The following is a 17,398-nucleotide window of genomic DNA, read 5'->3' on the forward strand; positions in this document are numbered from 1 at the left end:
TATGTATCTTCCGGGACCAGGCCAGCGGTTCGTTACTTTGAAGTCCACAGTTAAACCTTCAGCCCAGTTGGTTTAGAAACAGCCCCGAGGATTTATACCGCCTGCTGTATGACTTCTTGAAACACTACCTGGGGAGAAAAAGTCGAGGGCGAAACGTTTCTCTCCCTTTATTTGCATCTGTATACAAAAATCGTCTAGTGTGATAGGACAGTACAGGGCAGAGGACAACGCCGAAGTGGTTACAGGCACAGCCTGTTGTTGGACTACTTTACTTTCCCGTTTTCAAAAAGGGAGGCTACTCGGGTACATGGATGGTAAGTTGTCGGAAAGCTGTTCCACAGGCCCCCTCTCTTGGCCGCTTTGATGTGCTGCTGCTGAGCTTTGAAGTTGAGAAATGCGGGCTATGTTTCTTGTTTGTGGGCGAGAAATACGGTGAGATAGATAAGAAGCTTATGTGTGTGTGTGTGTGTGTGTGTGTGTGTGTGTGTGTGTGTGTGTGTGTGTGTGTGTGTGTGTGTGTGTGAGAATGTGTAGCTCAGATAAAAAAACGAATATTTGTCGGGTGGTGCGTCTTCTAGCTGGGAAAAAAGTGGGATGTATTCTTCAATCGGAGCCCGGAGCCCCCCCCTCCACCTCCTCTTTTACCTCCTCCAGATTTTGACACCACCGATGATCTACATAGGGACTGAGCCAGCCTACTCTGAGGTCAGTTGTTGAATGGGACAGGGTACATCAAACTACAGAGCTTGTTTTGCAGCGAAATAGGACACATGTGGCACAACGAAGGCTTTAAATAGTCCTTTGTCGCTTTTTGTTGTGCTGGATTACTGATGCGAGAGTTTGGGACTGTATTAGACTCTACTGTAAACGGAGGAATAGTTCAACTTTTCAACGGGTTTTTACTCTGGTTGGATATGCTCTGCGATGGTAGGTTTGTTTTACGCACGCTTCATCCACTGGGTTTTTAGAATCGGTCATATTATGATGTAGAGTTACATTGCCCTTTGAGACTGTATGAAATATTGTTGAGGATTTGTGACCGCAAACCGCACCGTTTATGTCGTATTAGCTGCGTGTCCGTTTAAGGTTACAAGTCTCTTTACATTTGGCGCTGAGGCTCCGATTAAAAAAAGATTCAGCTCCTATACGAGTTTTAACATATCGAGTCTTTCTGCCGCGTTGCTAGTTCAGACACGTTACCGGAGCTATGGCTTTAATAATGCCCTGTAATTGGGTAGCATTAAGGCGATTGATCGCTTACATTTTACGCATGAGCGACTGACTTTTCCCGCGGGGCTTTTTATCCCTCGTGCATTACTATACGTTTAAGGTCATTGTGGTGCAGATCAGATGCATTTCCACTCTGTCTGTACATTTCTGGGATGGTGAGGACAAGTGTGGGCTCCGAGTGGAAACGATTCTGTGTGTGCGTGTGTGTGTGTGTGTGTGATGCAGACGGGGGTAGGGTACGGTCGTCCGAAACAGATTGGGAATTAATTGGAGTTGAAGCCTGTGACATGGACTCGTTAGGAAAACACGTGTAAGCCACAGTTGTGAGAATGCGGTTTTTGGTGAAGAATGGGACTGTGTGAGATGATTACTCTTGTAAAATGTATTTTTGATGTGACAGATCAATGCACGTTGAGAATGTAGGTTGATCTCTCATTTAGATTATAAATAGATAAATGAAACGAAAAGAGCCTTTCATATTTCCTTTCTCTGTGAACCCGGCGAGTTTTTTTTGAAAGGGACTGTTTACTTGATGTCTTTCTTTGAAGTTCAGCAGGATCTGGCTTTGATTAGATCAATACTTTGTGTTTCAGAGTGAAGAGGAGCTGAGAAGCTCCCCCGCTGCTTTTAGAGAGTGAGGAGGATTAGGCTGGAGCTCAGTGGAGGCACGACGGCACTCTCGCACAGGCAACCGGAGCTGGAGCCATGAGCAGGGCGCTTACGGAGCACATCAGCAGTAGCTTCCGAGAAGATGCTCCTCGTCCTCCGGTACCGGGGGAGGAGGGAGAGGCGTCATGCTACAACCCCAGCAGATCTGCCAAAATGAGAGCCCAGAGCAAGGTTAAAGATACTCCCGCCGCCGCACCTCCCGGCTCCACACCGCGGAGGAACGAGGATGGACTCGGGGAGCCAGAGGGCAGCGCGTCCCCGGACTCGCCCCTAGTCCGGTGGACAAAGTCTCTGCATTTTCTCCTGGGCGACCAAGACGGCGCTCACCTCTTTAGGACCTTTTTGGAGCGGGAAAATTGCGTGGACACTTTGGACTTTTGGTTCGCCTGCAACGGCTTCAGGCAAATGGACTTAAAGGATACCAAAACGTTGCGGGTCGCCAAAGTTATTTTCAAGCGGTACGTCGAGAACAACGGCATTGTCGCCAAGCAGCTGAAACCCGCCACCAAGACCTTCCTAAGGGATAGTATTAAGAAACAACAAATAGACTCTGCCATGTTTGACCAGGCGCAGACGGAAATCCAGTCCAACATGGAAGAGAATGCATACCAGATGTTTTTGACCTCTGACATATACCTCGAATACGTGCGCACGGGCTGCGAAAACGCGGCGTACATGAACCACGGCAGCCTCGGCAGCCTCAAGCTGATGTGCGGATACCTTCCTCCTCTCATAGAGGAAGAGGAGTGGAGTTGTAATGACCTGAAGGCAAAAACGTTAGGGTCTGTGGTTGGACTGTCTGCGAAAACCCTGAGGGCTACTGCTACCATCCGGACAGCAGCTGAAGTGCTGGAGAATAGTTGCAGGTAAGAGCATGCATGCCTGTGTTGTTACATTTTAGTGAGTGTGTGTGTTTTTTAGTAGCCTCTTGCTTACTTTCCTTGTGATTCCTTCGTTAGTTAAACTACAGTGGATATGTGGCAGTTTTCACAAATGCGTAAGAGAGAGATAAAGGCACTTGATCAAAGAGTCTCAGAGGAACATGCCTGTGTATTTGTGCCCTCCTGCCTTGCAGTTAGTCAAGGGGTTGGAGGGGTGGAGGGGCGGGGTGGGTAAAAAACATCAATGGATCTGAGCCTTCCTTTTAAGTAAATGGTGTCTTGCAGGCAGCCCTCTGCTGGCTTGCCCAAGTTTCCTGTGCTTTGAAACCCTTCCTCCGGTTCAGGCACAAATTCAGACACCAAGCCTCATGTCTGTTAAAGCTACATGAAACAGTGTGATGCTATTCTAAAGTCATGCTGTTTTTTTGTGTTGTTTTTTCTACTCCAAAGCCATATAGTTATTGTATACTATCACACAATCTCTTTGACCCAAATAAATGCCCATACAGAGTTAAGAGAATTGAAACAGTCAGTGTTTTGCCAAGCGGCGATATTGTTCTGTTGGTCAGAGATGAAAGCAGATCTGTTTCCTGAGAGCCCGTCCCACACATTGTCCAACAGCTGAAATCTTGTCAAGCCAGGAACATTTTCAAAAACTGGATTTTATGCATGAGCTTGCATCAAAGGGCACTTAAAAAGTTTTTCACTCAACTGCTTTGTCCGCATATCTGGACGCAGTTGTTACTTATAGGAGTTGAACAATGTCTTGTTGCTTTGGTTTGGTAGAAAAGGGCAATTTATAGATAATCCATACTTTCCTTCTGAAGTTCACGAAACATTTAGTGGGACTGGAAATTATGATTTTAATAACAGAGTAAAAAAAAAAAAGAATTGACTAAGTCTAATAACTCAACCTAAACACTCCCTTGATGATTTCTTCCTTCATGTGAGCAGATGTCAGATAACATCATAGCACAGTTACTCATTTTCTTGAAAGGGCCCATGTTGAGTTAGGAACCAATAAGCACAGGGTTTGTTGACATGTGGGCATCTCCTGGTTTCCTGGTGTGATCCCCCGCATTCTTGTTTTTTACTGAAAGAAAATTGGGAGGGAGAGAGCCCCCTCTTTCTCCTTTCCATCACCCACGCTCTCCCCCTTTCCCCCTGCCCCTCACCATCTCTTTAGGTCAACCAATTTCCATCTCAAACATGTGGAACTAATTTTGCCACTGCACAGATTCCTTTTTTCCTCTCTTTTTCTGAGAAACCTCCAAAGCCCAACTCCAAAGTGATTGAAAAACACAACAACAAAACATCCTCAGCTCAGTTCCGCAGCTTCAACCACCAATCCCCACTTTGCCATAGATTGTGTGTGCGCGTGTCTCAGTGTTCTTCCTCTTTCTTTTCTATCCAGCACTTTTATCTCTGCTTTTTGAAGAAAAAATAATCTGTCTGACAGAGACTAAGCATGCTTTGGAGAGAGACAAGAGGAGGGGAAGGGGGAAAGACAGGAAGGGAGGATCATGAAAGAAAGAAAAGAGATGGAGAAAGAGAGCGGGGGGGCGTACAGAGAGCCCAGCTGTGCTAAATACCTGACTCTTTGCGCGGACCTTCCAAAGGTCAGGTTTGTGCTCGGGGCCTACGGCTTTAGTCATGCTGGGGTTCTCCTCTCAGCACTCCCGGCAGAAGGCATTCTCATAAAGAAAGGGGCCCTCCTTCCCCCTTTCCCTCTCTCCCTCCCTCTCTAAAGCTCAAGTTCCCCCTTCCTCTTCTTTCCCCCTCTTCCTTGTCCACCCCCTTCACTACTGAAACAGGAATGCAACACAGCAGGAGAGAGTAGAAAGACAGAGAGAGGGAGAGACTTTAGAAAGTAAAGCAGGGTAAAGGAGGGGCCCCAGACTGGATGATAGAGAGAGAGAGAGAGGGAGAGATAGAAGTGGGAGAGTGTGGATGAGAAAACACTCCAAGGAAAGAGAGAGTGGAGTTTCAGAATGGGAAAAGTGCAGGAGTATGGATGGGCCTGGCCCAAACAAAAGGGTGGGAAGATAGCACAAGAGAGAAGAAGGGAAATGCTGTTGTTCATTCATACACAGGCAGGCTGCTCACTTCAGCCACTCCAACCCCCGCCCAAACACACAACCCGTGTATGTGAGGGAGGAGGGACATGAAAGAGAACCCATACCTCCATCTCTAATATTGTTGTCACATTCCTCTGACCTCAAAAGTCTCACGAAAGTGACTTTAATTGCAGAAATCTAAAGAATTTGATAAAATGAATAACAGAAACGGGAAACACAAAGCAAGTAAACTTTATCCAGCTGTCAAATCTCTCCACTGTCTTCATTTCACACAGCAGCCGAAAGGGACATCACATTAAGACATGGCAAATTTATTCCTGGGTCTTTTTTTGCAGGTCCCTACGTCGAGGAGACCCCGCCAGCCCCTACTTTGTCAACTCCGGCTACATTTTTGCCCCTGCCACCAGTGCCAACGACAGCGAGATCTCCAGTGATGCTACGACAGACGATTCCATGTCCATGACGGACAGTAGTGTGTAAGTGTTTTTTGTTGTTATTGAAATCAAAAAGTTGATTGCTCAGTTTAATTTCAACCCAGATTACGTAGCAACTTTAAATGGCGTATTTCCATTCAGTTGACCCTGGCCAAAGCTCTGAATTTTATTGTTTCAATAGTATCCGAACGTGCCGGGACCAAGGTTCAGTCAACACCTTTCCAGGAAAAATATTTGGCCTTGTAGTCCAACAGAGTCAGCATTTCCTCAGGCCAAGGGGCTGCACTGTTGCGAAATAATGGTCCGTAATGTATTTTAATTATCCTCTATGATTGACTCCAGGTAATTCTATTAATGTGTAGTTGTTACTGTGGCCTCCAGGGAGACAACTCTGGGGAAGTCATTATGTCTGAGGACCTTTTGAAGTTTATTCTGATGCGTTGCAGGCTGGAGAGAAGGGTGAAAAAAGAGAGAGAACGTCTTGATGTGGGTGGGGGCATTGCCTCATTTTCCTCAAAGTTGAAATGTATCTATCCCACCCACCCTTCTGCCACAACAGACTTGTTTTTTTCATATTATCTAATCGCTTTTTCCCTTTGAAGAGCTGGAGGAGAGGGGGAGGGAAATGGCCATTCGGGCCTCAAGACAAACTCATTGAAAAATGTTGGCACCAAATGAAAGGAGGCTTACTCACATGGTGGGTCGGTTTCCTGCCACTGGCCTCTGCGGCGTGCTGAGATCATGTGTCTGTGAGGCTTTCACAGGGGTTACTCATTTCTAGACCTTGGGACAAGGCATGAGGAACTCCCCCTGGCCAGGCGAGGGCACCCCCAAAAAAATATCACCTCACCCACCCAACCCTCCACAGCCTCTCTCCTCCACCCGCCGGAGCCAATAGCAGGAGTGGTTGGGCTCGAAGTGCAAGGGACTGAGAAAATAAAGTGCACGGAGTATAAAGGGCTTAACTGAATCGCTTTCAGCCTATTGTTAGGTGAGGGGAGCTTAGGGGGATAAGAGGGTGGCTGGCTGCTTTGAAAATGACTTGCACAACTGAATAGGAGATCCCCATAAAGTAAGGGCCCATGAAACCATGAAAGAGCCCACGGCTGTTTTCTCTTTCCCAACCTGGACAAAGCACCCAGCCGTCACATGGTTTGCCAGGGTGGAGACAGTTTGGATTGATAAAAACATAGTCAGTGATTGGGAAGTTGCGAGCTTTGTGCCGTTTTGCCCGCTAGGTTTGGGGTTCTTGTTAGCGCTCAAGTTCCTCTGGGCTGTTGAGTTTCACTTTTGAAGAGTTTCCTGTGTTTCTTCCTGCACCTTGAGGGATGATGGCTTGTAATCTCGAGGGGACAGTTTGTGAAGCGTTGTTTTTGGTAGTAGGCTCCACCTACAAAAAGGTTTGCTGCAACACGGGTGATATCAGCCGCCTGGCTCCAGTATCTGATTCTTCCTGACGATGTCGCTCTGACATGTGACTTGCAGAACCTGTTTAGGGGAATGCAGAAGAAAAATAGATTCACTGCTGAACACCGTGATGTGTCAAAGTCATATTCTTTTAATAGTTCCCACCAAGGTCTTTGACACAGCGATCTCTCCTGCCCTTGTCCCCATGTCTCGTTTCTCCGCACCCCTAACTGATTTTAATAAAAAATGCAGCTTCTTCCTCTCATTCGACAGAACAATTTGATTAGTGTGTCCTTTAACAGTGGTTAAAAGGCACACTGCGAATTTGAATCTCATTTCCCAGATAAAGAACAAGAAGAGGAGGATTTGGGAAGGGGGGGTGGAAGAAGGGGCGGGGGGGGATTTTTTTTTCTCTTTTTGCTTATATCTTATTTATGGATTTACTTGGACCGCTGGGGAATGCTGCTGCACCAACTTCAAACATTACCTTATCTTACAAACCAGCCTTTTGATGTTGCTGAGATCAGAGGCTCACAGCACAGTGCTTGCCAAACGAAGATGGCAGTGGGTGCATATGTGCATGAGTGTGAGATTTCAAAGAGGCAGCAGAAAAAGTAGCGTTTGGGCTAGGTCAGACACTTCTGAGCAGCCAAAACGGCCAAGATAATTGGCCCAGCTTAAGTGGCAGCTGACTGGAAAAAAAGCGAGCAGACACAGAATGAAAAATGGAGAATAAATGCTAAATTGTCCGGAGACTTTTTGAATTCCGAGCTAAATCTCTGGTTTTATATTAATTTATCAGAGCTACAAAGCCAGCAGAACTTAAGCAGCATTCGCTAGCCTGTTGTAGTTTCCGATCCTAATCGGCTACTGAGTTCAGTGCTAATTTGTCTGCTTTTTAAACAACCGCTGTCAGAGTTGACAAGCACCGATGTAATCTTATCGGTGAGGCTCTTCTTTTGAAGCCCGCACTGGGATGTTTAGCATATCTCTACCATTGTTCTGGCGTGTTTTGTTATGTGTGTTTTTGTTGCCTTGGCTTCAAGGGCTCTGTGGCCTTTTGCTTTAGATGTAATGTGCCTAGTGGGTGGTTACTTAGTGGTGTTGTGTCGGTCACTTCAATGATGTGACTGTCTCCTAAGGGCTCTTTCTCCACAAAGATTGGCTAATGGTGCTAATGCACCAAGAGTTGGTGTGGAGGTACTGTGACCTGCATGATGAGTTGCAGTAAATGGTGAAAAAAAAAAAAACTAGTCATTTGAGTGTTTTTTTTAACATATAATATCTTTTTGTTTTTTAACAGAGATGGAATCCCTCCATATAAGCTGGGCACTAAGAAGCAACTCCAGCGAGAGATCCATCGCAGTGTCAAGATCAATGGCCAAATAACGCTACCCCACTTTCCTGTAAGTCCTACTTCCTTAAGTTCTACTTCCTGATTCAGTGTTTCCTTTTTTTGTAATCTGCTAAACTCAAACTTTTACACACTGACAGACAACTGGGTCCTGATTCCCTCGAGGAGTTGTGCTTTATTTTATTTTTTTCAGAGCTCATGTTGTGACAGAATACTATATTTCATTCCCCGGCTCATTTTCATATAAAAGCTACGGTAAATGAAAGGCAGGATTTGCATACCACTTCACTTCTTCTGCTGCTGTTTCAACCCCCACCACCCCCTCCTCTTCCCAGAAGCTTCTGTAGGGCTGTAAATATAAACTTGTGTTGTCATCTTTGTGTTCCGTCTCTGTTACTGTAGTATGTCACACAGCGTCATAGCTCCATATGTTTTATGATAGCTGTGGTTATAGCATAGGCAAAAACTGATACGGTGTTAATGGTGATGGTTAAGATTACTCTTTCAACTGACTAAAACTACAGTTTACATCCCAGCAGATGAATACGAGCCAAATTACTATTCAATTCCACTTTCGTCTACTCCCACCCTGATATCTGGTCCCATTAGTATTTAGGTCATATGGCGTATGTGCTTTGAATTCTTGATTTTGTTGACCTGCTGAAGGTTTAAAGAACTGGGTTATCACAGATTGACACAGGTTATGAGGTCTGTTTGAGGCAAGAAAAGTTAAATTCTTTTGTCTTCATATCCAAACACAGGTATGTGTATATGGAAGAGTTGTGCAATTGTCAGTCTGTTCCGCCTTTTTGCTCTCTTCCTCTCTGTCTTTTCACTCTCTCAATCTTTCTCTCTCTCTCTCTCTCTTTTCCTTTCCCACTTGCACTCCTTTAATGTCTCCCTCCTGATTTGGAGATGGCTCTGTCTCCCATGATGCACCAGCCCCAGGCAGCAGGGGCCCCGTGCAGGGCTGGCGCTCCTTTGCCAGCAGCTCTGCTTGCCTTTCTTCTTCTTCCCTTCATCGTGTCTACAAAGAGATGAGAGCAACAACAAAAAAAGAGTCAAAATCAAGAAAGCCAGTGTGCCAAATAACAAAAAAGTAAGAAAGGGAGAGAGAGAAGCCGGTGCATATAGTTAAAGAAAAAGGAGGATAATGTGACTAGAGTACCTCTGAGCTGCCCTGCATGCAGCCGGGAAATAAATTACTACTTCCCCTCAGATCTTCCCAGTATTTGACTCCTCTATCCTCTCCCTCCCTCTTTTCCCTCCTTCTGTCTCGCTCTCTCTCTCTCTCTCTGCCACCATTGCCACTTTACCAACGCACATCTCAATCCTCTCCCTCTTTTTTCATGCTGTTAATTTTGTCCCCCTCTCCCCTTTTTTTTATTCCCCTCTCCTCACTCTCTTCTCTGTCGATATCTGGCTTTTATTCGGAGATTTAAAGCCGCGTGTCCCTCCCACCCCTAGTGTGCGTTTGATGTTTGACAAGGGCCCTTTGAAGTTTGCTGACTTCAGAGGCTGCCTAGCTGATGGCTTGGTCGGGCTACAGAGGGTGCAGGCAGGGGGCCTCCCCTCCGAGCGAGACCAACTGCTACCCCGCCATCGCTACCCCCTTCTCTCCTCCTCACCCACCAGCCTGGCACCGCCAAGGGCACTGGGTATGAGAAGATCTGGGGAGGGATGGGCGGCGGAGAAGGTTCAGGTTAGCTCGAGGGCAAGGGCATCTGGATTAGGCCTTTTGGAATAGTAGCAGGCTTTTTTTGGAACGAGATAGGACGGTGGATTAATGCAACATATTGCGTCCGTCAAAAACACTACGCAGTTACACACAGACACTAAATTGTCCTTCCCCCTGTGTTGTTTATCCTGCAGAGGACACATCGGCTACCAAAGGAGATGACCCCTGTTGAGCCCTCAGCCTTTGCTGCCCAGCTCATATCGCGGCTGGAGAAGCTGAAGCGAGAGCAGGACACCATGAGCTCGTTGGAGGAGAGGCTGCAGCAGATCCAGGAGGTACGGATGCACACAAACCTGTTCTCAACAGCCTGACACTTCCACCAATATTAAGCTTGGCTACCACTTGGAAATTCTAACTTGTATCCAAGTTCCATATCGCACTACAAAAGCCTTTATGCCAGCTTTAGTATGTCGAAGAACAGGGGAAAGACCAAGGGATTTGAAAGTCTGTCTTGGTTTAGCTGCTTCTTTCCTTTTCCTCTCTGTCCTCCACTCCTTCATCTGGAGGAACTTTCAAACTTATATTTCTAGACACACTTGAAGCTCCTTCAAATAGTTAGCACTTAGATACTCTCCAGTGGCACGTTTGCTGAGTATGTGTAGTGCCAGTCTCTTTGTGCAGCACAGGCACACTCTGCATTATAGATGAAGCGCACCCAAAGCCTGTTAGCGAAGATAACAGTGCGGCAAAAAGGAAACTCAAATCAAGTTATCCAGCCGTTTGCTCTCACTGACTTCAGAGGACGAAAGATATAAGTTGGTGTAAGTTGAGACATGAATTCCTCGGCTTGCTGCCTTTTCCACATGTGACTGTGTATGAATGTTTTCTCAATCGCCTTAACTTTTTTACTCTTTTCTTTGTCTAGGAGGAGGAAAGGGAGGAGAGCGTTGACCTCACCAGCAGCACGTCCCTCCATCATCCTCTTTTCCCATCTGGCAGCCAATGCGAGGAAGACCCCCAGGCGATCCTGGACGAGCACCTATCCCGTGTACTGAAGACACCTGGCTGCCAGTCACCAGGTGTGGTTCGGCACTCACCGCGCTCACGCTCCCCAGATCGGACAGATGCTTTGGTGTCCTCTGGCCACGGGCCCTTCTTTGGTGCTTATCCTGGGGCCGCCAAGGCTCTGATGACAGGCAAGCAGTCCACTAAGCACATCCACCACCACTACATTCACCACCACCACGCTGGCGTCAAGACCAAGGAGCAGATTGAGGCCGAGGCGGCTCAGCGCGTGCAGTGCCTCTGCCCTCCAGGGGGTGCCAATTATTCCGACTTCATCCCTGCGTGAGTGTAACTTCTAAACTCCGCTGAGACTAGTTGTCAGTCAACTTAGTGCATTAGCCCTTAGTACCTTAGATTTTTAAAATTGTCCCCGTGGTAAAGCTGTTCCATGGTCCTAACTTGCCTCTCCTTCTTCCTCCAGTCGTTGCAGCACTTTGTCCAGACGACCAGTCAAAGACACCGACGAGGGCGTGTCTTCGCCACGTCTTCCCCTAGATGCCACCGACCGCTCTCAGAATGTTTGGCAGTGGATCCTAGAGAGTGAGAGGCAGGGCAAGCACAAGCCACACAGGTGAGTTTCGGTCAGGAGTCGCCACATCCTCATTTGTGTCTCGAGTTCCCAGCTCACGTTGGCCGTTTCTATCCTAACAGCACTCAAGGCCTAAAGAAGTCCAACCCGCTTGACTCCAAGACTCTGCCTGGTCGGACTCACTCCTCTTGGGGTGGAGGCGGCATTGGCAGTGGGGCTCACCTCCGTGGCCATCACCCAGGCCACCCGTTCATCCAGGACCCGGCCATGCCACCCCTGCCCCCACCTAACACCCTGGCACAGCTTGAGGAGGCCTGCCGCCGACTAGAAGAGGTCTCCAAGCCACCGAAACAAAGGTACACCCAGATTTACATATAGAACCAAAACTGCCAACATATTCCCCATCTTCCACATTTCACTGACCACATTTAGAATACACTGTTTTGCATAGTCCAGTCCAGTTTAGTGGTTTCCCTTCCTATTGATGTGATTATTGATTGGTCATTGATGTCTGTTATTTTAACAGGCATTCAACAGGAGCCAGCAGCCTTCAGAGAGACAGGAGCCACCCAGCAGCAGCCTTCCCCACTGCAGGCAGCCCGCTAGCAAGCTCCGGACTCCAAGCAGACGAGTACGAGCTTCTTTCTACAGCTCAACGTTTCTTCATTTCTTTCTCAATTGCTTTCTAGCTATTAAGCTTTTCATATTTCATTTATCATACACTTAGACACTTTTTTTTTAGGTTTTCCTCTCCGAGCTTGTGTTTTCACCCTCTTCCTCACAGATTTTCTCGCTCTCCCCTTCAAAGAGAGATGTTGTGAGTCAGCATAGCTATGTCTTTGAACTCCTCTTCGCTTGCTTTTTAATCATTTAAGATTAAACATGCTTTAATACGGAATCCTAACTACCCACCCGTCTCCCAATACACACACACACTTACCACTGGAACCCAACAAAGATGTGTTAAGTAGCCCTTGGTAACCCAAATTCATTGGCCCCCTTTGTACATTTGTTGTTGAATGGGTTGAGTATTTGATGATAAGCTACAGCCACCTGACTGTGAGGCCTCTTTTAGTTTTAATTGTTTGACCCTTGGGTGAGCCAGCTGTCTGTTGGCATCCTTAATTAATTATTCTCTTTGTCTACATTCAACAATGTGACTCCTTCTCCTACAAGTGCAGCTGTTTGACGCCAGTTTTCATTTTTGCATTTTCAGGTCTAAAGAGCTAATGATCACCTACTTCTTCTGTGGTGAGGAGATTCCTTATCGCAGCGTGATGAAGACCCACTGCCTCAACCTGGGACACTTCAAGGAACAGCTCAGCAAGAAAGGCAACTACCGGTAATTATGAACCACTGACGGCACACAAATCACAGTACTGGCTCATACTCGGATAGATATTTCTTCACACCTGTTTGAATGAGGGTGGTGCTGGAGCAGGATTAGTTATCTGTGCATGTATGTGCATTTGTTATTGTACTTGTATATGCTTGTCTGCTGCGTGGCAGTGTGAAATACTGGAGCCTGATAGTTGAAAAGAAACTGGGCTGATCCGCTATGCTCAGAGCTTACAGAGAGGGGGGGGGGGGGTCTGGAGCAAATTTTTTTCCCACATCTGGTACTGATTTCCATGGTAAGGCAGCCTTAATAAATATGGCTTTGAAGACTGGGCCATTTTATTTTGTGCACAAAGACCATTGCGAGGCCTTCAAATTCCTCCTCCACACTATTGCATCAGGCATTAAAATCAAATGCCGCAAGCACCGTCTTCTGTTAATGACTGATTGCAGGTAACAAACCAAAAATACCTCCTGTCAATGTCAACAGATGAGGGGGAATTGCTAAACAAAGTAAGGACTAATTTAAAACATCACATGACATTTTCAATCAGGATGTCCAGGCTTTATTGAGTAACTGTTCCAGTGCGGCATAGGTTGTATGCCACTGAAAAGACACAAGACCTGCATGCCCATGACATCAGCATTAGGTTACAGCCACATCTGCTTGTTAGGCAAGAGAGAAGGCCTGCAAACAAGTCATTGCACCGCTGCTATCCCATAACTCTTCAGCGAGCGAATGAGAAGGGGGAGGTGGGGATGAAGCGTCTGGCTTCAATGACAGCAGAATGTGTGGAGTTGGTTAATTTGGACATGGCAGCGGTACAGTGGAGAACAGTATGCTGCAGCTCTGCCAGACAATATTAGTGCCAGATGTTGCAAAGAGAGAAAAATCCTGCCACATAAAACATGTTCCAATAGTAAGACTCCTTCTGTCACTCTCTGTCTCACTCTCCGAAAACAAAGTGATGACTTTGAACTATTTGTGAGTGAAAATAAAGCATTCTCTCCTGGAAAATAAAATCCAACCAATTAAATTGAGAAGGGTAATGCATTTATTTGGTTTCTACTAATGAAGATGAAAAGGCTAAAGCTAAAGCTTCTCTCTGTTGTCGAAGCTTTGCTTAAATGCCATATCATTAAACAAAGCCATCACCCCTCCGACACATTGCTGCACACTTCAGTAGAAAGTCTTGCAGCCGTGGTAACGCAACCTCCTCCTTCTTTTGTGTGCAATTACAATCAACATGGCAAATAAAACTGTATGTGTACGTTTTTGTACGCCCCTCCGTACATGTGTTGTATAAATGACTCTAAGCTGAGCGATTGCTCATAAAACAGCTTTTTTATTCTCCCTTTTTCTTCTTCTTTTTTTTTGTATTCTGAACGCAGGCACACATGGGCAAAATGAGGCATTTTTCCATTACAAAGCTTATCATTAAATCCCCTCCCGCTGATCTTTTGCTGGGTTGAAAGTAGAGAGGAGAAATCATTAGGAGCTCCAGGAGACTTCACAGTCACTGGGACCAAGCTAACCCTGGGAGTTATCTCTGCTTGAGAGAAGAAGAAGAGTGGGCTAGCTAGGTGACCTGTGACCTCCAGGAGACTGTCTGAGCGGTCGCCCCCCCCTCCCCCCTCCCAGGGTAAGGCCCCTCAGGCTCGGCCCACATCCAACCTATCACACCCACTCACCGAGCCAGAGAAGGCCTGCGCTTGCCCCCCCCCCCGCGCTTTCTTCCCTTCCCGCTCCCCTCTTTTTTCCTCTGTTCTCCGCTGGTGATCGGAAAGCTGCCCGAAGTGTGTGTGTGTCTGGGATGGCGAGTGTGGATAAGAGAGAAACACAGGCCGTGTTTATGTGCAAGCAGCGGAGTGTGTTCTTGCAGTCACAGGCAGACTCTCAGGCACCTGAAATGCCAACCTGTGTGACAGAAAGGCCCTTCATTTGACAGCCAGCCCAATTAGAAGCCATGGAGACACAGAAAGGGAGGGTCACTGCTGAAGAGAGAGAGGAGGGGGGGCCTTAAGACAGCCTCTAATTAACCCTTCAACTTTAATAAGACCTTGCAGGACAGATATGCATCTGTAGAATGGTCAGCAGTGGATGAGGAGACAAGCACACATGGATGAACACACACACACACACAGACGGGCTGTTTCTAGCAGCTGGAATTATCACAGGGAGTGTTTAAACGGAGGGTTCAGCTGTTTGTGCAGCGGTGTGATGTGGAGTCGGGCTCTGCCTTTGAAGTGTGCAGGGATGGCATTGAAGGCTATGACTAAGTTGTTTTGCGCAGGATCCATTTCTGGCTCTCAGAGTGTGTGTGTTTGTGTTTGTGTTTGATTTGGACTAAAGGGAGTTGTGCGCGAGCATGTAAATGGAAGTACTTGTGTAGGTGCCTCAAAGCGGTTTAAAACACGATGAAATGCATCAGATGCACTCCTGCTGCCACTCTGTCAGTTTTCATTTGAGTTAAATTTTTGTTGTTTTTTCCACGTACACCTACGCTCAACATTTTTTAATCACGGGCCTCTCTCTTTGTTTTGTCCTCTGTAGGTACTACTTCAAGAAAGCCAGTAATGAGTTTGAGTGTGGTGCCGTGTTCGAGGAGGTGTGGGAGGACGCCACCGTGTTGCCCATGTATGAGGGCAAGGTCCTGGGCAAGGTGGAGAGAATGGACTAAAAGCCACTTTGTTGCCAACCAACCACCCAACCAACGCCCTTCCCTGCCCAACCAAAAGCTAAACTGTCCCTAAAAAAACAATTGAGCAAGAGACTCTTTGTAATTAACAAAAAATACTCTGGACTCCTGTTTTTGTTTTTTGTTTTGTTTTTTCTTCTATTTCTTAATATTAAGCTAAACAGAGTTAATATATCCAGCACAAGAGGAGTGTTTGAAGGAAGACGAGCCAATGAAGTATGTCGAACCCAGAGGAGGTGCCGCCCCTCCCTGACTTTATCAACCAATCAGCCTTAGAAACACAAGGGAATGACACGAGAGACTTAAAAAGACCAATACAAGGATGATGACGATGATGAAGATGATTGGAGGCCAGTGGGGGGGAGACCCCGCCTCTTCTTGAATATAACCACTGAAGATATAGATGACTGTTTTGTTGTGATGTGATGAGCAACTGATGGTGTGTTCACGCCAAGTGCAACGGACTAGCAGGCGCTGAAGACACGGCGCCACCAACCTGCTCTTAACTCTACACTCCAACATCGTTACAAAAACGTCTGTACATGTGCATATACATACATGCATATATGTATATATACATGTATTATATATAGAGATGCTTTTTGTCTTGAGTTGAAAGTTTTTAAGTATTTATTGAAAGAAAAAAACCCAACCCACTCTTTTCCCTGTTTTTAAAATCTTGTGTCCCTCCCCCTCCCTATTCCAGCCAATGGGCAAGCTGCTTTGAATGTTGGGAGAATACTGTGGTGATATTGTTAAGTGTTTGTTTTTGTCTGTTTTTACTTTACACAAAGGATGTGACACTAGCCTAGCACCTCCCATCGCCTTGTAGCCCTGTCTGATCCAAACTAACAACCTTAGCAGTGGTCGTGTCTGAGGCGCACTCCCTCCTCTATTCTAATGGTCAATCCCAGTCTTATATGCTGCTGATAATTTGTAATGTTTGTCACACTAGTATTTCCTCTCCCTCGTTCTCCCCCTCCCTCTCTTTTTCCCCTCAGTCCGGCGACAGAGCTCAATCTTTTTTGTTGTGCCTTTGTTTGTGAACCACGCATTGCACGAGGGTAGGGGGGTGAAAACAGTTGCAGATACACACAGAGAGGAGACCTGGAGCACAAGCTGTACCATCTAATAATGGCAGTGTTTACAGCCCGCACACTAAAATAACTTTTGCTAACAAGAACAAGTGAGAATGACTTCTCAACGGAAGTCAGCTAGTGTGTCAAAAGACACACAAGAAAAGAAAACAGAACATTGAAGAATTATGGCTCCAATATCCTATGAATGTTGTTACAGTAACATCGTATATAGCAGAGCTCCTGTATACATTGTAATTATGCATTCTGAAGTACGGATACTGACACATGTGATGCACACACACACACACAGTATCTCTGGTGTTTTATGAGTACAGCACCTGTGCCTACATGGATGCCATACCATGTGCTACCCTGTTTCAGGGTTTTAATATATATCCCTTGGTTTTCAGAAGGGTTTTATGTTGAAAAGATATTTTTATGCTTTTAATAATATCCTGTAATCATGTTGTTTTGTTTTTACACCACGGCCTTTTTTTTTGTTTCATTATATCTAAACTGTAAATTATACATTATATAAAGAGTTTCATTTAAAGATTTACATGGACCTATAATTATTGTAATTATTGAGAGATGTAGCCTTTATTAAAGTTTTATATTTTTCAAATGAAAGCTGTTGTGTCTGGATTTGCTTCTTTCTTGATTGTCCAGAATAAGCTGTCAATGGTTTTCACTGCACTTCTAATGTCATCACGATACATTGTCTTATATCATGGTCTGGCTGAATCCTCGATGAGCTAATGTTGTTAAACATACTTTCAAATTATATTTTTTGTTTATTCAACTGCATGCAATGTTAATGACTTTAAATGATTATAAATATTTCTGGCTCAAGTAAAACAGACTTTATCGCCTGTTGCCATGTCGTATCTAAGGTTCGTCCTATTTACTGGAGTAGTGACCAACGTTTCCATAGCATAAGAACCTTATGGGATGGTA

The 17,398-nt window shown here is 45.9% G+C and overlaps 1 protein-coding gene across 3 annotated transcripts; it reads left to right on the forward strand.

Annotated features, from left to right (window-relative positions):
• The first annotated feature begins 57 nt into the window (after positions 1–57).
• On the forward strand, positions 58–17,065 carry LOC142949476 (axin-2-like). Of its 3 annotated transcripts, none has more exons than XM_076091133.1 (11): positions 58–314; positions 1,824–2,765; positions 5,194–5,334; positions 8,003–8,105; positions 9,926–10,066; positions 10,657–11,078; positions 11,218–11,367; positions 11,448–11,681; positions 11,852–11,956; positions 12,542–12,667; positions 15,218–17,065. In XM_076091133.1, the coding sequence occupies exons 2-11, from the start codon at positions 1,936–1,938 to the stop codon at positions 15,342–15,344; spliced, it is 2,379 nt and encodes a 792-aa protein (XP_075947248.1). In that variant the 5' UTR covers positions 58–314; positions 1,824–1,935; the 3' UTR covers positions 15,345–17,065. The 3 variants fall into 3 exon arrangements, with proteins under 3 accessions (XP_075947248.1, XP_075947249.1, XP_075947250.1); XM_076091134.1 differs by lacking the exon at positions 58–314 and adding an exon at positions 519–705; XM_076091135.1 differs by lacking the exon at positions 58–314 and adding an exon at positions 841–927.
• The last annotated feature ends 333 nt before the right edge of the window (positions 17,066–17,398 follow it).

The sequence above is a fragment of the Anarhichas minor genome, unplaced genomic scaffold, assembly GCF_050575085.1.
Source record: "Anarhichas minor isolate MPS153535 unplaced genomic scaffold, ASM5057508v1 ptg000014l, whole genome shotgun sequence".
NCBI classification, from domain to species: Eukaryota; Metazoa; Chordata; class Actinopteri; order Perciformes; family Anarhichadidae; genus Anarhichas; species Anarhichas minor.